This window comes from Varroa destructor, unplaced genomic scaffold (genome assembly GCF_002443255.2).
Source record: "Varroa destructor unplaced genomic scaffold, Vdes_3.0 BEIS01000004.1, whole genome shotgun sequence".
In the NCBI taxonomy this organism is placed as follows: domain Eukaryota; kingdom Metazoa; phylum Arthropoda; class Arachnida; order Mesostigmata; family Varroidae; genus Varroa; species Varroa destructor.
Genome location: NW_019211457.1, coordinates 27,215,468 through 27,240,547, shown reverse-complemented (window position 1 = coordinate 27,240,547; position 25,080 = coordinate 27,215,468). Strand labels below are relative to the sequence as shown.

At 40.8% G+C, this 25,080-nt stretch overlaps 3 protein-coding genes and 1 long non-coding RNA gene across 7 annotated transcripts; 2 read left to right on the top strand and 2 right to left on the bottom strand.

Moving 5' to 3' along the window:
- Positions 1–28: 28 nt before the first annotated feature.
- LOC111249403 (uncharacterized protein B0495.5) lies at positions 29–4,882 on the bottom strand. Its single transcript, XM_022803229.2, has 4 exons — positions 3,783–4,882; positions 2,994–3,231; positions 2,128–2,618; positions 29–1,922 (listed from the first exon to the last, which is right to left on the bottom strand). Exons 1-4 carry the CDS (start codon positions 4,183–4,185, stop codon positions 655–657), a joined length of 2,400 nt encoding a protein of 799 aa, XP_022658964.1. The 5' UTR covers positions 4,186–4,882; the 3' UTR covers positions 29–654.
- A 162-nt stretch (positions 4,883–5,044) lies between these two features.
- Positions 5,045–11,411, top strand: LOC111250255 (uncharacterized). The gene is made up of 9 exons (XM_022805172.2): positions 5,045–5,309; positions 6,461–6,981; positions 7,364–7,685; positions 7,895–8,138; positions 8,386–8,627; positions 8,972–9,170; positions 9,465–9,665; positions 10,349–10,574; positions 10,764–11,411. Exons 1-9 carry the CDS (start codon positions 5,242–5,244, stop codon positions 10,982–10,984), a joined length of 2,244 nt encoding a protein of 747 aa, XP_022660907.1. The 5' UTR covers positions 5,045–5,241; the 3' UTR covers positions 10,985–11,411.
- A 650-nt stretch (positions 11,412–12,061) lies between these two features.
- Positions 12,062–24,879, bottom strand: LOC111250272 (uncharacterized). 4 transcript variants are annotated; one of them, XM_022805224.2, is made up of 8 exons: positions 24,725–24,879; positions 19,540–19,820; positions 17,212–19,214; positions 14,971–15,299; positions 14,269–14,487; positions 13,804–14,112; positions 13,363–13,627; positions 12,062–12,998 (listed from the first exon to the last, which is right to left on the bottom strand). In XM_022805224.2, exons 1-8 carry the CDS (start codon positions 24,877–24,879, stop codon positions 12,957–12,959), a joined length of 3,603 nt encoding a protein of 1,200 aa, XP_022660959.1. In that variant the 3' UTR covers positions 12,062–12,956. The 4 variants fall into 4 exon arrangements, with proteins under 4 accessions (XP_022660959.1, XP_022660962.1, XP_022660960.1 ...); XM_022805227.2 differs by having other exon boundaries at positions 12,062–13,627; positions 17,212–19,008; positions 19,150–19,214; XM_022805225.2 differs by lacking the exon at positions 24,725–24,879 and adding exons at positions 20,423–20,491; positions 20,753–21,104 and having other exon boundaries at positions 12,062–13,627.
- On the top strand, positions 21,224–23,516 carry LOC147756028 (uncharacterized). Its single transcript, XR_015326825.1, has 2 exons — positions 21,224–22,276; positions 22,614–23,516. It is a non-coding gene; the product is annotated as an uncharacterized LOC147756028 (long non-coding RNA).
- Positions 24,880–25,080: the final 201 nt, after the last annotated feature.

Sequence of the window (25,080 nt, the reverse complement as noted above, 5' to 3'; positions counted from 1 at the left end):
ACATTTTTTGTAAGAACCATGAGAATGATTTAAAATGTAACTTCTAATCACATCGACTCATTTATTTGACGAAAAGTACGTGATACTTTTCAAGAAAATAACTTGTCACTTATAACTGCTGCTTGACCTTTCCCTCCATTTCTTCTAGTGGCGTGCCTTCCGTTGCACCTAGCAAAGTTTTAACAAGTTTACGTCTAACCGACATTCGCTACTATAAACCCTGTTCATTCAGCCTGACTTCAACGACTACCGTGACTGTGGGCTGTTTGAGGGACAGGAATAGTTTGCTGTTCCTGGCTCATAGCCAGTCTATGATTGACCTTGTGTACCCTGCAACTTGCTGATTTAAGTTTATTCTATTTCCTACGTTATATGGGATAATGGGCACAATGGAGCAACAGAGAGCTCAAAATATCCTCCACTAAAACGTTTTGACTGCTACATACGTATATCTTGGAAAGAATCATATTTCCCGCGTGAGATATCTCGCATATAACCGTTTGTTAGGGTATAACATTGTCATGTTTATTGTAATCGCCATAGTACCTGCCATGAACTCTTTATGGGTTCCTCCAGATGTAAACGAAAAAGTATACTTTCGATTGATTGATGAATGCCGTATTCTTTACGTAGATAAAGACGAAATATAGTTTGCTACTGTAAAGTCTCCAATAATTTCTCTTTATCGGTAATCGGAGCTTGGCACGTAAAATCTTTACAGACATACGCTGTGGTCTGACCATCGACACACGCGAAAGAACCACCCAAATCAATCAAAGAGTTCGGGTGCGATCGCAGGACAACCATAAACGGGTGAACAACGCGATCGCATACTGCTTTCATCGACGATACGTCTCCCTTTGGTGAGCTGAGGACGACTTTCGTTGGCGGGCTTGAGTGTCGGAGCACGGAGTTGACCATCTCAGGTAGAGCGATCGGTATTTTCGAGAGACGTTCGGCAAATAGCTTAATCAACTTCGACGCTTTCGTGCGGTACTCGTCTTTATTAAAGATTGTCTCAAGCCGAACGAGGTTCGAGATAGCTACTGAATTCGCACTCGGCTCAGCGCCGTCTTGATCATCTTTTACCTTGAAGATTATATCTTTTGTAAAGCTTGATGAAAGATAGTAACCACCGTCTTCGACATCCCAGAACAATCTGTCCTGCGTTTCTTGAAGATCACGAGCTAATATCAGAAGGGTTTCGTCCATTGTCGAATCGTAGAGGTCGAGTAAACCTTGGATAAGGAATGCGTAGTCATCGAGTACACCTTGGATCGGCCTGTTTAGTTGCCTAACCTGGGCACAGTCGCCTTCACCCTCTGTATAAACACTTCGCAGAAGCGTATTATTATGTTTCTTGTACAAGTACTTTCGTATGAAATCCACAGCCACTAGCGACCGTTCAGCATAGTCCGGTCTATCCAGACATCGCGCAGCCTTCGCCATCCCGCTGATCATAAGACCGTTCCACGCAGTGACAATTTTGTTATCAAGGTGCGGTCGGGGACGGTTCTGTAAGCGTCGCTTAAATAATTTCCTCTTGGCAGATTCTATCGTGTTTCTCACATCTGTCTCAGACATGTTGTTTATGTGAGCAAAGGACGCAATGTTGGTTCGGGTTATCAGTACATTCTGGTTGAGCAGCTCTCCGTGCGGATCCATCTGGGGGTCGACGTTGCCATGCTCATCAATACTGTAATACTCACAAAAAACTTTAGCCTCTGTTTCAGAGAGCACTTCGTGAATTTCCGACCATGTCCAGACATAAAAGGCACCTTCCTTTTTGTGGCTGACACCGCCTTCATTTTTAGATTTCGTTGTTTCTCTGCCTTTAGCATCGTCGAATGTCCCAAAACTGTCGGCATCTTCAGCGCTGTAAAATCCTCCCTCGGGATGCGACAGGTCCCGGTTAACGTAATCTAAAGCCATAAAAGTTAAAATGACGTTATTGATAGACGTAACATTTTAATTGTTTACAATATTACACTATTACCAATATTCAGTTTTAGAAAGTTATTATTTCAGCCTGAAGTTTTTTACAAAAATTTACAAGCTTTTTTCTCAGTTATTACTATTTAATGTAGCTCAATTGAAACATACACTAAAGGTCACCAATAAGCCTACCGCCAATGCTCTCTGCAACCTCCCGAAAGATGGCCGAGTTTTCCTGATCCATAGTGACCCTCGTAGCTAGTGCGTAGAGGCACAGTAGCTGTGCTTGATCGTAAAGCATTTTCTCAAAGTGGGGTACATGCCATTCCGAGTCGACCGAGTATCGATGAAATCCTCCGGCAAGGTGGTCATGAATTCCTCCCCGTGCCATAGCAAGTAATTGCTTCTCTACAATATTAAACGCTTTTAAGTCGCCTTTCGACATATGCAATGTGAGAAGAAAGTTCGCATTAACGCACTGGGGAAACTTAGGTGACCGTCCAAAACCACAATGCGTGAAGTCAAAATGATTTTCAAGCATGTCAAGGCATCGTGCAATCGTGTCTGCTGGATTGAATTGTTCGGCTACCTCTTCATCAAGACGAATATCAGCGGCCCTTGCCAACAACCCAGTTATGCGCTCGGAGTCCTGCAGCATCTTCTCGTTACTTGATGATTTCCACCTTTTGCCAAAGGCAAGAAAGAAAAAAGAGCAAAAAACACCAGGCCTTTGTTAAGTGACAATACAAATTAAATTGATCCACTTATACACTTCAGTTATAAGTTATCATTACCTTTCATGGCTTTCATTGACACTTGCTAGTATAAAACGAGCTTTGAAATCAGTCTATGGACTGATTTCTCATGAATGAACTTTACCTAAGACTATTACTTTGATAGTATAATAAATGTTCGATTTTAGTCCGTAAACCGACTCTTCAAAAAATTTCACTTATGAATCGGCCACCATTTTGCAGGTTTTGAAGATTAAAGCGGGAACTTAAACAGGTTTTACTACACAGCGTCGCTCGTCGTTACATCGACACTAACGAACTTACTTTTTATGTAGTGTACGGAGAACCGTTTTGAAACCAGGCGCGCCGAAAGGATTGTCATCTGGTGGAAAGTAAGTTCCTCCAAGAACAGGTTTAAGTTGTGGTGTGAGCCATATTGAAAGTGGCCATCCTCCGCCGCCGGAGGTAACCTGAACATAAGTCATGTAAATCTTATCGATGTCCGGACGTTCCTCTCGGTCCACTTTGATCGATATGAAGTGATCGTTCAGCAAGCGAGCGACTGAAAATTGCCATATCCAAAATCGAAAAGCATGAACATTTTGAAAGAACGGCATCACGTTTAAATATGATAACTAATGTAACCTACGTGATGTTCCATATCTATTCTATTGTTAAATAAAATGTCTTTGTTAAGTGAGAAATGTTCCACTCCAATAAAATATTTTGCAATTCGAGTACGGCGTCAAGAACACCTTTCATTCCATCGTTTCAGTCTTCCGTTATCATAGCCATGCTATGTAATAGAATGCAGGACTTATATGAATTTCGTAAGCAGTTTTAACAATACTTCATTTTACTGTTAAATGCGTCATACGCGGATAATATAGAACAACGCGCTTCTGCCTCACTAATTTAAAATGCTAGTTTTTGGCGATGACCGAAATATACAACGGATGCTTAATTCACTTGACATTCTCTGTGATATAGCTGACTGACACAAGATTCATTCTAGAAATATGGTCAACTAATCATGTAAGGTATAAGCTTGTTATGCAGCTCACAATACAAAATAAAGCAATCGGAATTGCATTTAAAATTATAAATTCATACCTTCTTCATTTTCAAAGCTTTCTCTTTCCATAACGTGACACCAATGGCATGTCGAATATCCGATTGAGAGGAATATAAGTTTATTATCTCTTCGCGCGGCCTCAAACGCCTCATCCCCCCATGGGTACCATGCAACAGGATTCGTAGCATGCTGTAATAAATAAGGACTGCGCTCATTGCCCAGTCGGTTAAGACATGAACTGGCATCGCGATTAGAGCTACTTGTTCCAGAGCAACTCCGAGCCATCTTGAACAAAAGCGCTGGAGAGGCTCGCCACTGTGCACCAAGTCGCGTGAACATCAGAGTTCTCACAGAACTCAAGCACGAAATAATGGCACCGACGGCTGTACTTGATCCAGCCGAACCACTGTGTACGAAAAGATCAGATACATACACAGGCATACACACGCACACATTCAACACGCTGATCAATTTATCCTCAACCGATTTTGTTTACAAGTACAGCTCTCAGCCAGTAGTTATTTTTCGCTGAAAGAAAGCTCTATAATTTGTTTAACAGTCAGTCATAGGATAGCTGTAGCAATTACACAGAGGTGTACAATGCCATCGCCATAAAACCATGCAGCAAGATACACTTCACCCAGAGTCAGCTGATCGTCACATTGGGTTTTCCAAGACGGCTGCCCGTTGCGGATGTATTGAGAGAAGCAAACCTTGGCACAATCTTTCTCTAAAGGCCTGCGTTGTTTTCACGTATTTTATACTGCTGCAACTGTAATTCTGCAAACGCAAAAATAGCAGTTTTTTCTCTCACATACTGCACCAACAACGACTGAATCTGTAGTTCACTGTTTCAGGGGGACTTCGCAGCTGAAACGTTTCGCAACGCGCAAAAAAAAAGACGTTGGTTAGAGGTACGACACTGACAGCACGTTACGTTTGCCTGTACAAAACGTGCGTAAACTTGCTTCGAACAGATCACACACAGCGAAGCAGCATAAGCGGAAATGTTCAATTGGAGCACTTTGTAGCTGGTAGCTAACTTTACGTCTTTTTAATGAAGGTCAAAATGCAGCTGTTTTCAAGTGGTTAAAGCATAACTACTAAGTTAATGCACGTTTTCTTAGGTGTCCACTCTGGACATAATCCGCGCACATCTCACAATGCGGCGCACGTGCACTTAAAATGGGTGCGTGTCTGGTATTGTCTATATTTGATGTCAGCCGATGTTCGCCACCTTAGGCCGTCTGGGAGAGGGGAGGTTGGTGAATATTTTCATACCGTCGCCCAATACCGATTCCGCTGTAGAAAGGTTTTCGCGTAGAGAAATTTTCGCTCTGTGGAGGTGAGAGCTCCAACGTGCATCGTGCCTTTGGCAAAGGCGGGAAAAAGGCCGTATTGCCCCTGCGTGGAGTGCGTAGCATCACGCAGTCGAGTGGGGTATCGGTACCCCCCCCTGTATGTGCCATAAAAGTTCTTCAACTCAAGGAGGCAATTATGAGGGATGACCAACGACCCTATCTAGGCGTGTGGGGTTACGTTAAATCCAGCGATGAAAACAATCGGTAACAACTCCGTACACTTACAGAAATGTAATGCCAGGCCGCTGTTGAAACGGAGATTTGAAAGTGCTGCTTGCTTTTTGCATGGGATATACACTCACGCTTTTACTCGTCAGTACTGTCAAAACTGTGTATTTAGGTTGAGATTGTGCTATGGGTTTGCTAATATACACAGGAAATTAACTGTTTGATAGCACAACTAATAAAACATGAATACGAATCGAAAACATGAACTCTTATAAACAAGTCTCAATTAAATATCATGTACTCTGCTTAAGTCAAAACCAAAATATATGCTTGTTAGGTTTTGGCGTTACAATACACATCATTTCTCAGTAGTTAACTCTCAGTTAGAGCCACTTTTACGACAGGCTTCGCTATCGCTATTCAGCACTGCTTTCAGGATTAATTAGGGTAAAAAGTACACATACCATGTATTTGGAGAAATGGAGTAAAAGGAGGGCGCTACTATATTAATCTCCTTTACTATAATCGCATTTTTACTCGAAAATCAAATTGTGTCTCATTGACTACACACTAACAGAATTCTTTACCAAACGAACAATTTTTTAAACTTTATTTTTTAGCAGGAGCTTTTTAATAATACTTGTGTAAATTCAAACCTCTGCGACCGGCTATGAGTCTTTACTTCACAATGTCAACGTACAGGCATCATGTAGTCAGTGCTGACACTTCTGTTGCAATAGTTGGTAGTACCTGTCCATTCGCAGCAATTTTGCCGCTAAACCTTGTAATTCTTTAAACGATAGGCTGTCGTCTGCTTATTATTATTTCCTTTTATTAAATCTATGTATGCATCAAAGATTTTTTAATTTTAGTAAGAAAACGTACACCTTAATGGGTATATAAAGCCACTGTTTGGTAAAAGGTCAAAGGCTCTACAAAGGGGTACCCGTTTGGGATATCAGGCACGTTTCTGTTATTTCAGTTGTGGTACTTTAATTCACAAGTTAGCTTTTAGCCCAGCTCAGCGAGCCGGAACTATGACACAGCCAAACTTTTCGTGATATGGGCAGCCTCTTACGTCTCTTACGTGCTACTACGTTTGGCCAATTATCTCTGTTAACATAATATGAACCCGATGTGAATTTCCAAACATTTCCATTAAACATTTCCACATTACATCTCATTAGGGGTACGGTGGACTGCCAGCCAGGTCCTTCACGAGGAGGTCGTATCGTTACCATCACACCGGAAAACCTCCATCCTCTGTACAGCCCTCCCGTAGGGGTGCAAGTGCAAGGCATTCCACCAATCCATCCACCTGTGGCGTCAATCCATTCGACTATGTCAGCGTGCGGGATGAACCTCCCGGTTCATCCAGGTGGTCCTGTAAATCTTCCAGGACATCCAGGACATCCTGGTCTTGTTGGACCTCCGGGACTAACTAGCACCACAAATACCGGAGCTCTGAGCGGCCTAGGACCGAATCCTCATGGCTATCACCGACCCTCTGTGGATCATCTTCCGTCTTTGCACCACGCTGGCGCTCAATTACAACAACAGCAGCAGCAGCAACAATTAGCTATCGCTGGCCAACTGCCACCTCAGCAGCATATGCTGGGAGATCTGGCGGGTGTGGGCCAGTCAGTCAGCCAACAAACTGATGAACAGCCCGAAGAGGAAGAAGATGATATTATCGACGATGTTGATGGTGTGCGGTCTTATTCTATATATCATTTGCGCGAGATTCCAGATGCTATTTTGAACTACACTTATTAAAGCTAAAGGGCCTTACTTTATTAGAGGAACTATAGGGCCTACTCAACCTCTAGCAACCTCTTTTAACGTTTTCTTTATAGGTTAAGAAAGGTTTAAGCTTGAATGAAACGTAGTTCAAAATAGTGTTTGATCCCTTGCCTAATTGTATCCAGTAAATGTTACAGAACAACATATCGTTAAGGTTTTGTTAGTTTTAACTTATCGCATATTTATGCAGAACTTGAAACCAAAATTTCATAAAAACCTGTGCGCCAAACAGCGCGGAAAAAAGAACCACGCAAACGTTAGTTTTATCAAAAAATATTTTACTTCAGATGGCCCAGCTGATGATTCATCGCATTCGGGTAGCATTTGTAAAGGGGGGCCCCCAGGAGGCGAGTCTAGTCGAAAGGAGCAACATAGACTTTTGACACTTGAGCAGAAACGTGAGTTGATTCGTATGTCTGAAGAGGAACGAGTAAAAGCCCGCGACCTTATGGAGCTTTTTTCCATAGGCAAAACGCAGGTATACGCTATCCTGAAACAACGAAATCATATCAAAGAGGAGTATTCGCAGGCGAAGAACGACCACGAAAAACAGGCCAAACGCAAGGTGCGTTTTACCGGTAACGAGGACATCGACGACATTGTCCACAGGTAGTTAGAGAAAATTGTCACTATTACACAGTATCATGACAGCAACGCTTCGCATTCTCTCGATAGATAATCGTTCTTAAGTTACAATCATTCGTCAATTGATTAGAATAAATAAAAAGTTTACTTATGAATTTAAAAACAAACGATTGCAACATGCCTTAGGTAGAGTGTTTTCATAACAACTCCTGGCACTCCCTTAATCATTGCAGGTGGTATGTGGGTGCGAAGTCGAAGAATATGTTCGTCACCGGCACCCAAGTTAAAGAGCATGCAAAGGTGGTCGCGGACGCCCTTGGCAGGCGGAGTTTCAAAGCGTCCAACGGATGGTTGGAGTGTTTTCGTAAACGACACAACATCGTAATACCTCGAAGTAAAAACGCAAAAGACAACGCCCGATTTATTATGCCGGAACATGGAGAATTGAGCACATTGCAGTCACTTTGGACACAGCAGGTCTGAAACAAAAGCTGCCACAATATTTAAATAAAAAATATAAAAAAATAAGCACTTAGCATTTGGCGCTAAGTGGTATTTCTTAAAAATATTCTCGCTTTGAGGTGAACTGTTTTATTTGGCATTTATGAGTTTTGTATTGATATTTAATGAAAAAGTGCGACTTAGGCACTCCCGTCCTACTTATTGCTTCTTTCATCTTGTAGCTAACGAATTTGGCTGGGTTATATGTTCTGTCCTCTGACAGTTACAAATGCATATATGCGACTATTCGGAGGCGAACATCTACTGTTTAGACGTAACAACACTTCACTACCAGGCGACTCCCCGCTGTATAAACAGTTGCCTCGGTGATGCTCTTTACCCGCCTGGTCCAAAGCTGTCCCTATTGCTATGTGCATCAGCCTCCGGTGAAAAAGAGCTTCCGCTCATTGTTGGCAGTGCGCAGCTGCTACCCCAATTCATCAACCGGATGAAGATCATTTTTCGGTAGGAGGAATTTAAATGTTAATTGTTAGTAATAATTGGGTCCAAATCTCCAAGCGTTGTCGATACGCACGTCTTAATCTCGATCTGATTCAAAACGTTTCTTTCGTTTCAGACTGAATTACGGCTCTTACGGTGAAGTCGGATTTGATGCCTAGTAGACCCATTGCATTATTACATAGATTGTGCTTAATATTATAAAACAATTACGTACAGATTTTAACGAGACATTTGGTAGTTTTAGGTTGAAACACGTTTATTTGGTTCTAAAATAGTGATTTGAACATCGGTTACTTTTGCTAATACCGTAGTGCATATTGTCTGGTTCGTGCTTTCGTACTCTATAGGCGAAGTCAGACACAAGACGGCGAAATCTCTCCGGAATGCATCGAAGAGTATATTCGCATGCTAAGTGAGCGGATGCGGCGAGAAAATCGCTCTATCGTTTTATTCCTGTTGTTGCCTCCACGGGCTCATTTTGTGCTTGGTAAGCATTTCGCAAACGTCAAGCTCGTGCATTGGCAACAGGTAACAGCAAGTACGCAGGTAAGTTGCGAAAAGCACCTCAGTCTTTTCCGTGTGCATTTGCCGCGTTCATTAACAACATTCATGCATTTGAATATCAAAGCAAGGGCGACAGCAACATAAGCAGCAGTTCAGAGTTAGAGGAAAACACAATTTTTGACTTTGCGGTGCTCTATAGCAATTTGTGTTGTTATTTATGATTGCTTAAAGAAATATTATTAGCTATAGAATGATTCTATCCTTTTTCTTGCATGAGTGCACTTGCGAGCCAGTTAGAGAAAATATATTAACATGTTTAGTTATGATCTTTTTTAGCCAATGCAACAAGGCGTATTTCACCGTTTTAAACTAAGTTATCGCATTCTGGCGCTACGAAACATGATAGCCAATGGAGGCCCACAGGCGATTTCATTGGTCGACGCCCTTCAGTACATCGCTCGAGTTTGGCATGTTCACATACTTGAAGTCAGCATACGAAAAGCTTTCTACAAAGCCGGATTCCCAGTCTACCTACAGGTTCGTTAAGCTAAACAGAACACCGCATGGTTATTGCATGAACGATATTAGGTCGAGGTCCCACGTATTCCATGCATCGTTATCTTTGTGAGCGTGCGAGCTTCTTAGCTTAGATCATATTAGCGGTTGCCTAAAATATATTACTAATATAATACAAGCATTTTAATGTCGTCAGAAACAAAATACTAACAAACATCTGTGATTGCAAATATTGAGTCGTAAAATGATTAATAGGAAATTAGACGGGCTCGGCGTTGCTGGACTTATTGAAGTTTCCTCAATGGACCTGTGAACTAACCTAGTAACCGTACAATCAGTGTATACATTAATCCCCTTTGTATCATACTACGGTACTTATTATTCCTGCTATTTACAATTTTCTTGCTTTTTTTTTGGTGAGGCTAATATTTGGACCAACAATTGCCGCATGCTTACTTATTTATGGCTGTTATGGCTATGTATTTAAAAAGACGCGCATTAATCACCCAGACCGCGCCGACTGAATGGAGCATTAATAATACAACATAATAGCCTAACCAAAACCGCAGTAAAATGAGAAACGTCTGCTCATACGTACGTTCCATATTGGTGCGTCACTAATTTGTAATAAATAAGTTGTAATGAATAAGTACAGGCGTAACATATACGTATCAATAACAACATTCTACCGTGCTACTCAACAGAACTCATTTGATAACCTAAATCGAACTGAAACTGACATTGCTGAAGAACTTCGCGAACTGCAGCGCCTAGTGGGAGTTTATTCAGGTGACTGTGGCTCAGAGCTAGCAAGAGATTACGTAGAGCTGGAGAGGGCAGTCGAACAAGGGGGTTACGTCGAAACAAGCACGGCACACCACCTCAATTATGGAGGCTATACTGCTTCAAGCAGCTTGACTGATGAATATGGTGAGTATGCAACGAGAATGAACTATTTAGACAAGCAACCGTAAAAAAAGCACAAGTCGAAAATTACTATTGAGAGCTGCGTCATTTTCTGCCACAGATTCAAATGGTTAAAAAGCAAGCCCCCGAATTGTTTTTGCGATTTAAGCATTCCTTTAGAAATAAACGGTGAAAGATTATAACCTGTTACAGGGAACCTCTTCGGCGTGGGCCATAACGAGGATCCTTTGGCGTTGTCTCCAGCAATTTCGTCGTATCAGGGAGCTCTCCTTGAGCTTCGGAGACTACAGCAGTTTTCTTTAAAGGTCAATGACTACGAATTACAAGAAATTCTATTTAATGCAAGATGTGCCGCAGAGGACCGAAACGCAGCCCGGATGATTGCTGAGAAATACCTTAATATCATGCAATAGGTAAACACGTCCAGCACCTGTGATAAGCCTCAGTGCCATAACGGTGCACTTAAATACTGTTTCTACATTGTTAATATTTTATTAATTTATTTAATTAGTTGCATTGTGAGTAGAATACGTTCTATCTGGACTAACGATGATATATGCAACTGTACAAAACTTTAGAGAATCTTGATAGTGTGGGGCAATCCGGTTCCACTATGCCGAGTAGTTAAATATGTATTTGCATAAACGAGTCATTAATATAGGCTATTTGATTTCTTACAAACACTTCTTGCAAAAATTCATCATAAAATACTTCGAGTTACACTCGGTATCCGTTGACTTCTGTATGAAGATGTAAATGGCTTGTAAAATTTGTATCATATATAATGATTTAATCCTATGCTCCTGTATATATCCAAAATAAATTGAATTTGATACGAAATTCGGGCTTGTTCTCTAACTGGAAGAAAGTTTATCGGACCCAGTATCTAATCAATTTGCTTATTGTGTATTTTAAAGGGGGTGCGAATTCGAAACTTGTTATAGAGAAATGGTATAATGACATTCACGATTTGCAAGTTAACCTGGAAATGCGCTGATACTGAGAATTTGCACTGAAAATTTGAAAATGGTGGAGATTCATTCACGACTAGCGCTGTTGATCGTATGCTATTGTAAGGTATGTTTATAAAATGGGATTTCCTCATTTAGCATATCTCGAGAGTATAGGATTTATGAAAAAGAAAAGAATGACAACATTTGGTGGTTTGCTGGCGAGTTCAAAGTGTGGCTACTAGTGCTTAGATTATTTCTAGAAGGTACCATTTTTCTCAATGAGAGAAGGAATTTCATAACCAAGAATTATCTGGCGATGCATGAGTGTTTTTTTTTAAATTATTCGACGAGTTTTAATAAAGAAAAGAATTCCATGTCAGGACATCGATAACGAGAGCACTTACATGTAGATCGTCGGTGACAACAAGGAGATTGAAGGTGAATTACGTTCTCGCACTTTTTTTTCCCATAAAACTCACCATTTTCGAAATGTAACACCCCATATTAAACCTTTATTATATAACTGATATTACATCATTAGAATAGAAAGTAAAGTGATTTTATTCATAGATCATCATAATAGTTATACAAACAAAAGTTACGGTTTGGTGAAAGATAGATAGAGTTCCTCCGACTACATCAGGAGGATTCTATTCAATGAAGCAGGCAATTTTTATCGAAATATTGGCAGAAAAAATCTCAGGACATGCTGAAATGTCTCATATTATTGTTAGCTTTGTTAAACTCTGCAACACCATAACTCTTTGCTCATTTGGTAACAGGAAAATTATGTACAATATGTATACAGAGATTTTTGTACAATATGTATACAAAGATGTTGGTAATCATTAAGAATACGATTGCACGCCTCATCATACAAGACTAGATTAAAAACGTCTTTTTATTGGACCTGATCCGATAACGGATATTTATCCATTGCTACGAAAGGCGCGTTTGCACCTTTTAATCCACCTGCTATTTCTCTAAGCTCACGCATGTGTTTGGAATATATATATACTCAGAAATCATTAGTATTACAATGTTCTGTCAGGCGCCGCGCATAGATGCATCTTCTTGTGCACGTGTAAGACGACTAAATGCTAAATTTTTACTTACGTCAGTTCGCGCGTATATATTTCTATATATCATATATGTACAAGGCTATCAAATGACTGACCAGACCCCAGTTAATGATACAGGAAAAATACCGTAAACATCTAAAACATTGATGTTGAATATTAGAGACAGAAGTGGTTAAGGAAGAATTTAGTGGTCAACTTACACAGTGGTTATAGGTAGTGCTATTTTTGGTGACATTTATGGTCCTTGGCTTAAGAGACACTTTATTACAAACGAACTTGTTTTTTTTACGAGTCACGATTGAGCCAATTTAAATAGATGGGTTTGGATTACCTCGTAAAGATCGAAGTTTTTAGTTGTGAAGTTGAAAATTCGATGGGCTCCGAGAAAATATCTGAAATAAGATAGATAGTTCACTAACTTTCAAAGAAACGAGGAGTTCGCTTGTATACTTTAATTCTAGTCTTTCTCGCTTTAGTCGCTAACCTTGTGAAGTGATCTTAAAAAGGGAACAATTCACGCTGATTTATACATAACTATATACATCTCTTATATAGTAGAGGGAGAAAAGATTCGCCTTAAGCTAAGATGGTCAGAGCAAGCCATCCTGACATACGAAAAGAAGTCACTGGCCTTTTCTTTTAAAAATGAGCAACCGACACAGGCGTAACTACACTAGTGCTAGTATTATTAAGATTGCCACTGTTGTTGCTAATGATAGTCGTAAGATTATTGCTTCCATTGTGTTTTTTGTTTACGTGCTGCTGAAGCCGACTCGAGCTGATGCTCTCGAAGGGACAATGCGGACATCGTGCAATTAATTCTTGTGCTCTCTCTGGATGGTTTTTGCGTAGATGCGCCTTGTACGTTGTCGCCTGTATCGAAGCGTAGGAACAATAGGCGCATTTGTACGGTTTGTCGGCCGAATGTTTTAAAGCATGCTTCCTGTACACGTTGTGATCGTACGTTAAAAAGCCGCATTGATGACAACAGTGAGCGCCCGATTCGTTGAGGTGGACAGTACTGCAAAATTGCGAACGGGAAAAATCACAGAAGGAAATGGTAGATGCAAAAACTTCAGAAACATGTTTAGAACTCTAATTCGAAGACTGTATCTGCTGGTCACTTTTTCAAATTCTTCTTTTTCCACTTAAGGGAAGCAGGTCAAAATACATGACTTTTATGTGACGAATACGTACCTAAGATGTGATTTAAGTTCGGCTAGACTTGTAGTTTTGAAGTCACACTGTGGGCAATTTCTTTCCGTCAGTCGACCCTCGTGAACCTGACGGATATGGGCGAAGAGGTTCTTTTTGAGTAGCTCCTGCCGACAGTGTGGACATGCAACTGTTTTAGTCTTCTTGGCTTTTCGCGAATGCTGCATGTATCGATGGTTTTTCAATTGTTTGATTGTGCGGAATCGTGATTGGCACTGCTCACAAGGAAACTGTTTCTCCTCGCCGTGAACAAGTTTGTGGACTTTCTCTAGATTCGCCAAACTGTAGGTCCTAAACATTTTGCAGAACATAGGTAAGCATTATAAGTTGGCAGAGCCTTTAAGATCTGTGGAAGGTCGAATAATTTTGCGTTACAAGCAATGAAATTCATAAAAAAAAAACAGCTGTGTTAGTCAGTATTACGTTGCAGTATGGATAAGTACGAACCGAAAATCGCAACGATTGCAAGCTTGAAGCTCAAGATCGATTCGGTGCGAATTCCATAGATGATTTGCCATGGTCGACCAGCGTTTGCAACCAAGGCCACACTTTTCTATGGGACATCGGAATCGTTCCAATTTTGACGGGTGTGGTAGATGGCAGCGCAGATGATGGCGATGACTTTCCTCTAGGCGGAAGCGTATGCTGCACCCTTTGAGTTCACAACTGCAACGCGACCAAAAGATCACCAAACAGTTGTATCATTTGTATGCGACAAAAAGGAAGCTCGCAGATAGGCACACACACATTTTTCTTATTCACTTTTGTCTAAGTAAGTCGATCGACTTTTTATATGGTTCACTGTCCTAGAAGGATATTATACTCAATAGCCTTCCCGCTACAGAACGAACATAAGCGACACCCACATTTACCTTTATTCTTAGTATGAAGTAAATATATTGTTGTATATCTTCAATATTTAGATACTTTTAACCACTAGAATATTATCCCAGCTTGCAGTAGAAGAAAAGGAGGTTCTGCTGTGTGGTCATTTTTACGATAATATTCACACAGCTTTTTTTAGAGCAAACATGTATAAAAAAACACTTGATACTATATACATTCAATGACTTTGCACTTCCAACACAGCGTTCTCTGCTGACTGTCATACTTAGTCAATAAATGCCTGTGCCATCAATCCGTACTTACGTATATTGCCCTTGTTCCCGATCCATCTTCCGTTTCCACGCTATTTTATGGGCTTGTACCTCGGATTCAGCGCAAACAGTTTTTGAGTGACCACCTGTTGTTCCTGAGCCAATAGTCACTTTTGCGACTCGCTTTTCTGGCTGAATCAACACCTGTTTATAAAGTTTACCTTCCTTTAAAACGGCGGTGGCCATTCCTGGGTGCTTCTCTCCAACGTGTTCGCAGCACGTATCTAAGGTCGCAAAGTGCAGATGACAAGCCCCACAGGCGAACCTTGCCTGGCGGTTGAGTTTTGGCCGACTGTGCGATTCAATTGTGTGCCGAAGTGCCTGTCAAGAGGTTAAGAAGATGTAACTGGTCCAGTTGTGCCTATATGTGTTAAGTTTAAAGTAAAATGTATTTGGCTATGGTATTACACGTTAGGGAGACACTGAAATATTTAAAACTGCACAATGTAAAACTGTACCAAATTATGGTTGTTAGTTTATCATTGAAACCTCCAGCTACAAAGTGAGTTTTAGTAATCCAAACGCAGGGAACTACTAACACACTCGAAACCCGCTATATTTGTGAGATAAACCATTACTTCGAGAAACTAGCAGCATTTTTCATAGTATTACTGAGCCTCTGGACACACCTATTGTTCGCACTCCAACATGAATGGAATCAGACTTTGTCTTAACGCTATCAGAAAGCCCACAGGTGCCATAGGTTTATAGCGAAAAGGGCACATTTTTCTAGATCAATCTTTTGCACAGCTCAAGAAGATGAACCACTGAAGCACCGAAACGCTTAATATGGTTTTGCTTGCCCAAGCAGAGGCATCCCAACAAAATTGCGTTGCAAAAAGAAAAATCTTATGACATTTGACTACTAATAATTACGGGCGACCAGTGTCATATGAAGTATTAAAAACAAGAAAATGAAGAGGATGATAGTTCAGTTACAACTGTAGGAACACCTCATTAGGAAATGAAGGTAGAAGTGAACTAAAAAGGAAACCTGAAAAGGCAATGAGTCGACAACTGAGAACGCTAAAGCGCCTAACAAAACTTGTCGTTGCCAGCTTTTCCAAGCAAAATTCAACAGCATATAAGAGTTCACACCCACACCCTACAAAATATTGCTTATGATCGAGCTGTTTATACAAATCTGCTATGAAGTGTGCTTATATTCGCTCAAAACAAACATCATGGGATAGTCAATAATACGCACAGCAGGGATGCTCGCACGCAAGACCACTAATAAGCTGGCAGTCATCATTTGAAAGGAGAATTCTGCTAATATCATGCTACTATATTAGCTACTGAAGGATAAGCCACCCGGTGTTGCATTTTAGTATAATATGGTGTTTGACTAACGTCAGACAGAGCTTGTGTTTTGTCCTTCAAAAGCTTTCGACATAATAACGAGTAACAAGTTTATAACAACTGGTACGACCTACACAATTATTATATAGCCTGCGACAGAGACTGCGTATTGAGTTCGGTCGTAAGCTGCTTTCGACCTATGGCTCAGATAGACAAACAGAGGGGACCACACAGAGATAAAGGTGCCGCTGTGACTCCGTTTCTTTGCAGTCAGCATTAGTGCCATTGGACAATGCCAACAGTAGCTAGCCGGAACAGCCACTAAGAACTACTTACAAATCAGATGCGGGCTCAAAAGTCACTACGACTATCTCTCGTTAGAAACAACATCATAGTACGGAACAGAACCCAGTCACATATTGAGCGTTAGTAATACTTGTCGGGAAGTCATCTCTAAAGAAAGCTCAGAGATAACCTGAAAATCCTTAAGGCGATTGGCGTACTATGGTATAATTGCATTGAAGTCAAATAGAATTCGCACGCCCAATAACTGCACGGCGCATGCATATGTATATATCATAGTATCGATTACAGTATTTACCAAGAGCAATACCGCTAAATTGTAATAAAAATATTTGCGATTTTTAGCCATTTGAATGTTTAGCGCCAGCTTAGCACAACTTGTGACAAATTTGTTTATGTCACGTTCTCAAATAAAATAAGGGGCTCATATCTCATTAGTAGCTAGTTTTCTCAATTTCCTGAGTATGTCCATTATTGTTTTAACAACAATTTATATACCGTATTATTTATACACGAGGCCAATGCACCCACTGTTTGGACGTCAATCGATCATCACATAGCTGCAATCCATAATCATTATCATATGTATGACGTTTTTTTTTCTGTATAAACCGTTGTCTAAGCTCACCTTAAGTTTATCGCTGCTCCTGAAACCGCACACATTGCATCGGTATACCTTTATAACCTCAAGGAGGTTGTTTTCTTTTTTCTTCTTACGATTTCGATTTTTGGTTTCCTTTCGTGCTAGCTGATCCGGAAGCTTTACGGCAGTTTCTGTGCATTGCTGTATCGATGTGCCATGAATAATCGTATCACAAGTTTCCTGATAGTCGGCTGGAAAGGTCATATCGAAATTATTCTCTAACAACGTATCTGTCAGTGCTGCAATCGGATTGAAGAGACTGTCTTTATTTTCGCTGATCACCTCCGGTGCAATGTATTCAAGCGCGTCGTGGAACATTTGTGCAGCGCTGCTCCCAGAGAGCGTTTGAGTGGATCCGGCTAACGGCTGTCGTGGCTGCTGTGACAACTCCTGCTGGGTCTGCTGATGTGTCTGAATTCCGGAAAGGTCCTGGTGAAGCTGTCCAGCGGGATACGGTACCCCATCCTGGTATATGCCATTAGTTGGCTGTTCAGAATGGCCGTGATACCCCACTGTATAATGGTACTGCTGGAAATAGGTGGAAGAAGATGATGAAAAGGGAGTCGCAGTTGACGCCTTAGATAGTTCACTAGTAGCTGGTTTATGGAGATTGTGGTAAGAGACTGCGTTCTGCTGCACATGATCCTGATGTTGTTGTGGTTGTATCTGACTGTTGTTATGGTAATCAATTTGATCATTCGTTGAAATGGTTTGATGATGTGTCTGACGAAAGGGCGAGGCAGGAGGCTGAAGATAGTGGTGATTATAACCCGCTGCTGGTGTCGTAGTAGTAATTGGCTGCTGTGCAGATTTGGACGATTTCGATTTGAGGTGTCCTTGATGATAGAGAGCGTCTTGATGATTTTGGTTTTGATGGTCTCGGTGGATCTGATGATTTTCTCCATCTTGACTATGCTGGTAACTACTATTAGCATTACCTTGGTAGTCAGTGACCGTTTCAGTGGGCTTCATCTGCGAAATGCACCCCAAACCCTGGTGACTAGTCGCTGACGCAATGCACTGTTGCGGCTGTACCCCATGGTACTCACCTACGTGTTGATTACTAATATAATGGCCATAATGATTACTTGAAGAGTACGCATTATTGGTAGTATCAGTGCTAATGTTATTGCTGTTGTTAGTATATGCATTCATCCCACTATGGTTGGCCTGTTGGGTGGCAACGTTTTCGTTCGGGTAACCTATATGATTAAATTGCGCCTCATACGTAGCTGAAACGGAGACCATTCCAGTCCTCTGTGGGGTTCCACTAAACCCCGCTGAAGCTTCCGACGCTTGTGGGGTATCACCATAATCATTTGGTGCGGATACTTGGCTCCCATGATATCCAGTATGAGAGCTCTCATGTACTCTACCAGCGGTGCGAACAACAGCGCCACCGTTACTATTCCGTGTACATCCACCAATATCTTGAAGGGTCGTTGCGGGAGAGGTCCCTACACCACCTGTTCCGATACTACTGTAGAAGACCCCTGATCCTGTTGCAGGACACGACTGTAGGGGCGTCGTAGGAACGGTGGCGTCAGCCACTTGCGGTACCGGTGTTATTGGAGGTGGTACATTTGGTATAGGAGTGCCAAGTTCCTGGATCGTAGGGGTTACCTGCTGAAGGTCCGAAGGAATACATGATGTCGACTGCCTTCCGGACTGCGGACTATACGAGTCCTGATGGTAAGTGGCATCCCCGGTGCCAGCGGCAAGGTAAGGAGCCGACGTGTACGATGGCGGAGGAGGAACCAGTAGTTCAGAGTAGTAATAGCTCTGAAAATGACCTTGATTTTGATGAGGCTGATAACTATATTGGTGACTATACTGTTGGTACGACTGACGGTGCTGACTCTGATTGTAGTCTTGAACGTCACCACTTGTCGTTTTATCGTTAATACAAATTGTGCTGCTGACCTTTTGATATTGTTGAATCGTGTTCTGGCCACTTGTCACCTGTACTGAAGCTTGACTGCTGGAGGCTGCAAGAAGTTCACGTAAATTTCTATTATAAGATTAAGCTAAATTATTTCTTTCATATAAAAATAACAAAATACTAATTACAACAATAATAATAATAAATATATAATTTTATTTTGAAATGAGACTGGATTGAAGATCTGCGGCTTTTTGGCACCAAGGTGGTCACATATAAACCACAACAATTATTTTTTATACTTTCATAGAAGCTACGTTCAATTTAACTTCTATTCTAGTTCTAAAATTAAAGCGCTGCTAAATCATCTGTTACTATATTTCTTGAACTTGAAACATTCAGGAATCATAGAAGTGTTGCGCCTGTTGTACCATTGGTAAGCGTCGTAAAATCCGACCCAGCTGGAAACTGAGCAGCCGTTGCATCAGCAGCCTGTGCTGCTTGTTGCTGATCGTAAGCCGAAACGGCGGCTGTATTTGTCGATGAAACATAATGATCTGGTACAGTTGTGACCCTGTATCCCGTATCTGCCTTCAGATCTATATTCCCAGGACCTTCCGTCGAGCGACGAACTTCGCGTGTACGTTCGGAATAATATGGTGACAGGTCCGCTTTAAGTTCGGACACCGGTGGAAGGCTTGATAATAATTCTCTGAAACAAGATAAATAGCAATCGATTGTAAGACCTTTGTACAGAGTACATTCACCATTAGTCGAACAACGATAAACTTAGCAAAGATAAGGTGTATGAACCGTCGGGAAAGCTGCCGTAGACCTTTATTGTGAAATAATTTTTGTTTTTATATTTGAATTTTTTATATTTTGTCACGAGCAGCTAGAAAGGTAAGACTATTAACATATGCTAAGAACCCATGTGCTAATAAAATAAAACTCAAGCAATTCTACGTTGAAACAGAGGCAGTGAGATTTATTTGCTTACTGGTTTTTCAATTACAGCCAACTATCAATAGTGTATCACGCTTCACAAAAATCGACTTGTCGTACTGTTCTGTAGAGTTATAGTTCAGAAGAGTTATAAGGGTTCTTGTTAAATTAATCATGTTCCAACATGTTGGTCCAATATATTGCTTCATGTCTTCAATACTTTAAATTGCCGACCAACACTTTCAAAATGTCTGCATCCTATCCCACTGTAAAAGTTAGCTGACCAACAGTAAATTCGATTACAGCTAACAACTAAACAAAAGATACTAATATCATAATCGAATGAGCAACACGCCATCGTCTACTCACATATGCTCATGATTTAAATGAGTTGACGTTCTTTCCAAGAACCTACTGTTGTCTTCCATTTATTTACTCCTGACGTGTGTCGTGGATAACGAAAACGTAAATATTAATTCGTTACTTGACTACTCTAAACAGCAGCCAGCTGACCAGAATGATTAATCCCGCCATTTCCAGGTACACAGCTTATATCAGACAGTTGTAAAATGGAGACGACAGATCAAATGGACTTTTCTTCATACCTATGCTCTCAGCCTCCCATCATTTCCCTTAGAATGACCACCCCGTGTCACCGAAATGCAAACACCGAATCAGACAAGTTTCGATAAACAATACCTGGTAGCAACTTGGTACACCTTTCACCTAATCCTCATCATAGGTGCGGACTAAACGGCGGTTAGTACAAATGCGATGTACAAACAACATTGTCGCCATGACTCCAAAGATGGCGTTCGCCGTCACTGCTAATGGCTTTGGGCTTGGCTGGACCTTACCGTGTGAACTCACTATTATATGCACGATATCAAACACAGATAATTCAGTCTGCCCCGTCATCGCTGTCACAGACGATCGCGCTTTTTGCTGCCATCGACAGTAAACAGCCGTACCACTAGCTACTACGGCGTCTCTAGACGCCCGCTGTTGCCACAGAAAATCCCGCAGACGCTAAGTCGACCAATATGGAATGACTCCGACCACGCAGAACTATATGGTCCCGCCTGCACCAGGCGGTCACCAACAGCCTGCTATGTCATCAACGAAACCGCGTCAACCATTGCCGAACTTCGCCACCGACAATATTATTCACTCTTACCACCATCTTTGGCTCTGTACATTCTCCGTACGCGGCGATGACGCTTATGGCCATACATGTCTTCAATGGCGTGCCAGCAGACGCCAACACGATATATAGTGCCATTCACTACTATTTTACGGCGTAGCAAATGCCGTACCGTGACTGGAAGACGACTAAGTGAACGTTGGCCGCGTTGGAATATCCTTATTAGCGTATGCTACAATAAATATTTACATGACGGCATGCCAACTCCGTTTATATATGTATACAAGATTATTCGAAGTTGTTTCTAGCACAATCAAGTTTTCTTATAGGAGTCTTGTATGTAGCGGAAATTCATATCACGGAGCGACCTAACCAAAACTAGCATACGGCAAATTATAAAACGACGAATGTTTTTTTTTTCTTTTTATTCACTGTTCTACATCTTCAACTTATTATCCGAATGTCTGATTATATATCTGTTTTTGGTATGAAGCGCTGAAGACAGCTGAACAGGACAAGTGGCACGTATGACTATGACTATAAGAAACAACGTGCGGCCCTATCATAACAATATAAAGGTTCAAATAATCCGCGATGTAGTTAGAATCGGCTTATACGATACGACTTGCAGTGCGATGGAAATCAATCTGTAGAATTGAGGATAACGATATTGTATGACAGTCGATTAGTTGCCTATTTAACATGCTAATTTGAATCCTATTCATTTGTCTGAGGTTCTTGCTACGATCAAAGTAATCACAACACATATAACACTCCACTAAATGAAGCCTTAAAATGAAAAGCCTTTAAATCGGTATATGATAAAAGAGCCGTCACTTTCAAGTAATATTTAATTTTAATTTGGTCGCAGCGCCCTGACCAAAACGCTGACGGAACGAGCTGTCTTGCCATCTTTCTTGCAGGTGGCAGCCGTGGACAACAATAATGGCTCACGTACCATTTGAGTTGCATACCGCGGAATTCAAATCTGATTATGGAAAGTATTGCGTTGTGCAATCGTATCCAATATAAATTGTCATGTTAAGCAAAAATCCCTGAAGGTCGTTTTTAACAAAAAGGTATGCAGTGAACTATTATTATTGTCGATTTCAAATAAAATTACCGCACGAAATCAATTACCAAATTAACATAACTATAATATGTTGTTTTCGAACACAACGACACGCTTGTTGTTCAAACCCTTGTTTTACAGTGTGAAGTGTAGTAGTAGGGGCCATAACGCCTTAAAACGTCCCACTTGAATGAGATGAGGGACGTTCATAGCTCAAGCTTCAACAAAGTTGCATCAACAAAAGAAAACTTCCTATCTAGTTAATCCATGAGGTTCCACAACTGGGATTATCCAACCAAACTAAGTGCGTACTATTGCTGGTTTGAACCTTCTCTTCGGTATAGGCAAGGTAAATAAGGAGATGGCGTTATCCTCAGGTTCGCTGAGCTCACCTGTTGTGCGAGTGGTATATGAGCCATCGACAAATCTTGAGAAAAAACGAGGCGAATCAACAAGCCTTAAGAGATACTTCTATTGCATAAAACAGAAAGCTAAGCTACTGTGCAATTTTATAATTGTCATGTGAAAGATAAAGGTGAATCTGCTGATTGTAATAAACAGGTAAAATATCTTACCCCTTTGATAATCTAACAATATTCTGACTGGAAGCTGCTGCAGGGATCGATGTGAGAAAAAGCCTCAATAAAAATATTGTTCCGAACTGACGACGACGAATGCTATTGGTTAACCCAAGTAAGAACCAAAGTTTCTTCGCCACCGATTACTAAACCGCATGAAGAAAGAAATTTGAATGAAACAATATGTACTCAATGATAATGATGCGTACAGAATCGGAAAAACCATAGATGGTTCGACTCTATGTAAGATTATAGCGATGTAAATGCGCTAGAACATCGCAATCTGGACAACTAAATTCGATGAGGTCTCAACATGTTTGTGCGGTGACTCATACAATCTCACCCAATCTATCTTTTGTTCATAGTGTCTGAAAGGATTATCATATCACACTACAGTGACAAGGGTTAGATTCAGTGCATTGTACAAAATCCTGCTTAGCACCGGAGACCTTTCTACTTGGCTCTGAGTTTTTTGTTTAAAGTATAAGAAATACGCACAACCTTTGGAGTAAATTTCGTATGTGACTTTTTGTAAAAGCAAAGCAAATTCGGGTACTCGTACCACTTATTCTACCCGCAATATCAAACTATAAGAAAATGAAGGTATGAACAAAGCCTGTATTAAACTCTCTCTTTGAAATAAACCCAAATACTGTTAGATTAATATGATATGCAATAGGTCCTCTTTTCGGGTATCCTTACCTCTGTGTGAAAATGTGTACGTGTTGGTACGGTCGTGGAAGGCGTGCTCCAGACAAATAGCTCTTGTCCGATGAATTTTTTAATTAATATGTAATTTTTCGGGCTACGCTTAAATGATAGCAGTTAGCTTTTTGTCAGCAAGCAGCTTTTTGAAGTTAGCTTTTTGTCAGCAAGCAGCTTTTTGAAGTTAGCTTTTTGTCAGCAAGCAGCTTTTTGAAGTTAGCTTTTTGTCAGCAAGCAGCTTTTTGAAGTTAGCTTTTTGTCAGCAAGCAGCTTTTTGAAGTTAGCTTTTTGTCAGCAAGCAGCTTTTTGAAGTTAGCTTTTTGTCAGCAAGCAGCTTTTTGAAATAGTGATCTTAATATTTGATCAGGTACAATTTTCAATTACAAAAACAACGCTGCTTTTGCTTTGTTAAACACCCATCTCGATGTGTGCGTGTAACTACAAATAACGTTGACCTCATAATTAGGACGTCGAATATCTATTTAGAATAAAACAACAAGGTATTGATTTTTTTCCCTTTTATGTATATGTTCTATATGTTTCGTAGCTCATCCATTTGGCTTCACAGTACAGCTATCTGCATTATTGCGGAATTACAAACACTTTACGTATGTGCCTTTTACGTTAATTCGAAACATTTACCTTCGCAATTTGTTTTTTGCGTTTGAAAACAGTTATTGACATAATGGCTTTGAAATTTCGGTGTACCATGCTTCTCCTGCCTAGCGCCTCTACATTTTCAAATAAAATAACAGTATCTATCCATCTAGCCATTATAGATAACGGATTCGCAGGGTAACAAAAAAAACGAAGCCATATATAATGCGAAATAATATAATGTTTCATCAGATTTACATATTCGGCTATTATACCTTACACCGGCATCGCCACGGTAGGTTTGTAACATTTATTCAAAATGGGTAGCTACCTAGAAATGTTTAGGTAGCAATAAATAACATTAATGATATCATTCTTAGACTACTTATAAAGCACAAACTGTACTGCTTTATAAGTACACCGTACATATGGACATTAAACGCATAGTTTTCATGTATGTTGTTAAGCCGTTCATCACATACGGTGCATACACCGATATTGCCCTGAATAAATTTTCGCATTGAACATGAATATTAATTCAACAGTGCATTTAGGTCCTGCAAAAGTTTTCCTACCTCGACAAGTGATTTGAGTAACTGCTGAGGCTATTACTTGGCAGCTTGAAGTCTTCGTCATCATCGTCTGCCATTGACCGCTGAAGACATTCGAGAACCGTGGCCGTGTCGGTCTTCAAGGCGATATCGGTAGCTGACCACTCCCCTGCCTCCATAGCGTCACGGTTCTCCACCACACAGCACCTCCTCACAGCATTAAGTACAATGGAAAGTTTTGATTAACAATTCACCCACCACTACCACCCACGCCGCTACAGTTGAGCTTGGCAGTGATAGAAGACATTACTACCCCAAAGTTAGACTTGTGAGTGTTTTTCATAGTCACTTTCCTTTTCCTCATATAATCTGGCCCCCTG

Coding starts and splice junctions, on each gene's coding strand:
- LOC111250272 (XM_086987665.1), bottom strand. CDS start 24,879: ATGGAGGCAGGGGAGTGGTCAGCTACCGATATCGCCTTGAAGACCGAC. Junction 19,821..24,724: donor TACTCAAATCACTTGTCGAG/GTAGGAAAACTT, acceptor ATCTTGTTTCAG/AGAATTATTATCAAGCCTTC. Junction 19,215..19,539: donor TTTTACGACGCTTACCAATG/GTACAACAGGCG, acceptor AACTTCTTGCAG/CCTCCAGCAGTCAAGCTTCA.
- LOC111249403 (XM_022803229.2), bottom strand. CDS start 4,185: ATGCCTGTGTATGTATCTGATCTTTTCGTACACAGTGGTTCGGCTGGA. Junction 2,619..2,993: donor CTCCGTACACTACATAAAAA/GTAAGTTCGTTA, acceptor CTTTGGCAAAAG/GTGGAAATCATCAAGTAACG. Junction 1,923..2,127: donor GGTTGCAGAGAGCATTGGCG/GTAGGCTTATTG, acceptor TTATGGCTTTAG/ATTACGTTAACCGGGACCTG.
- LOC111250255 (XM_022805172.2), top strand. CDS start 5,242: ATGAGGGATGACCAACGACCCTATCTAGGCGTGTGGGGTTACGTTAAA. Junction 8,628..8,971: donor CGGATGAAGATCATTTTTCG/GTAGGAGGAATT, acceptor CGTACTCTATAG/GCGAAGTCAGACACAAGACG. Junction 10,575..10,763: donor CAGCTTGACTGATGAATATG/GTGAGTATGCAA, acceptor AACCTGTTACAG/GGAACCTCTTCGGCGTGGGC.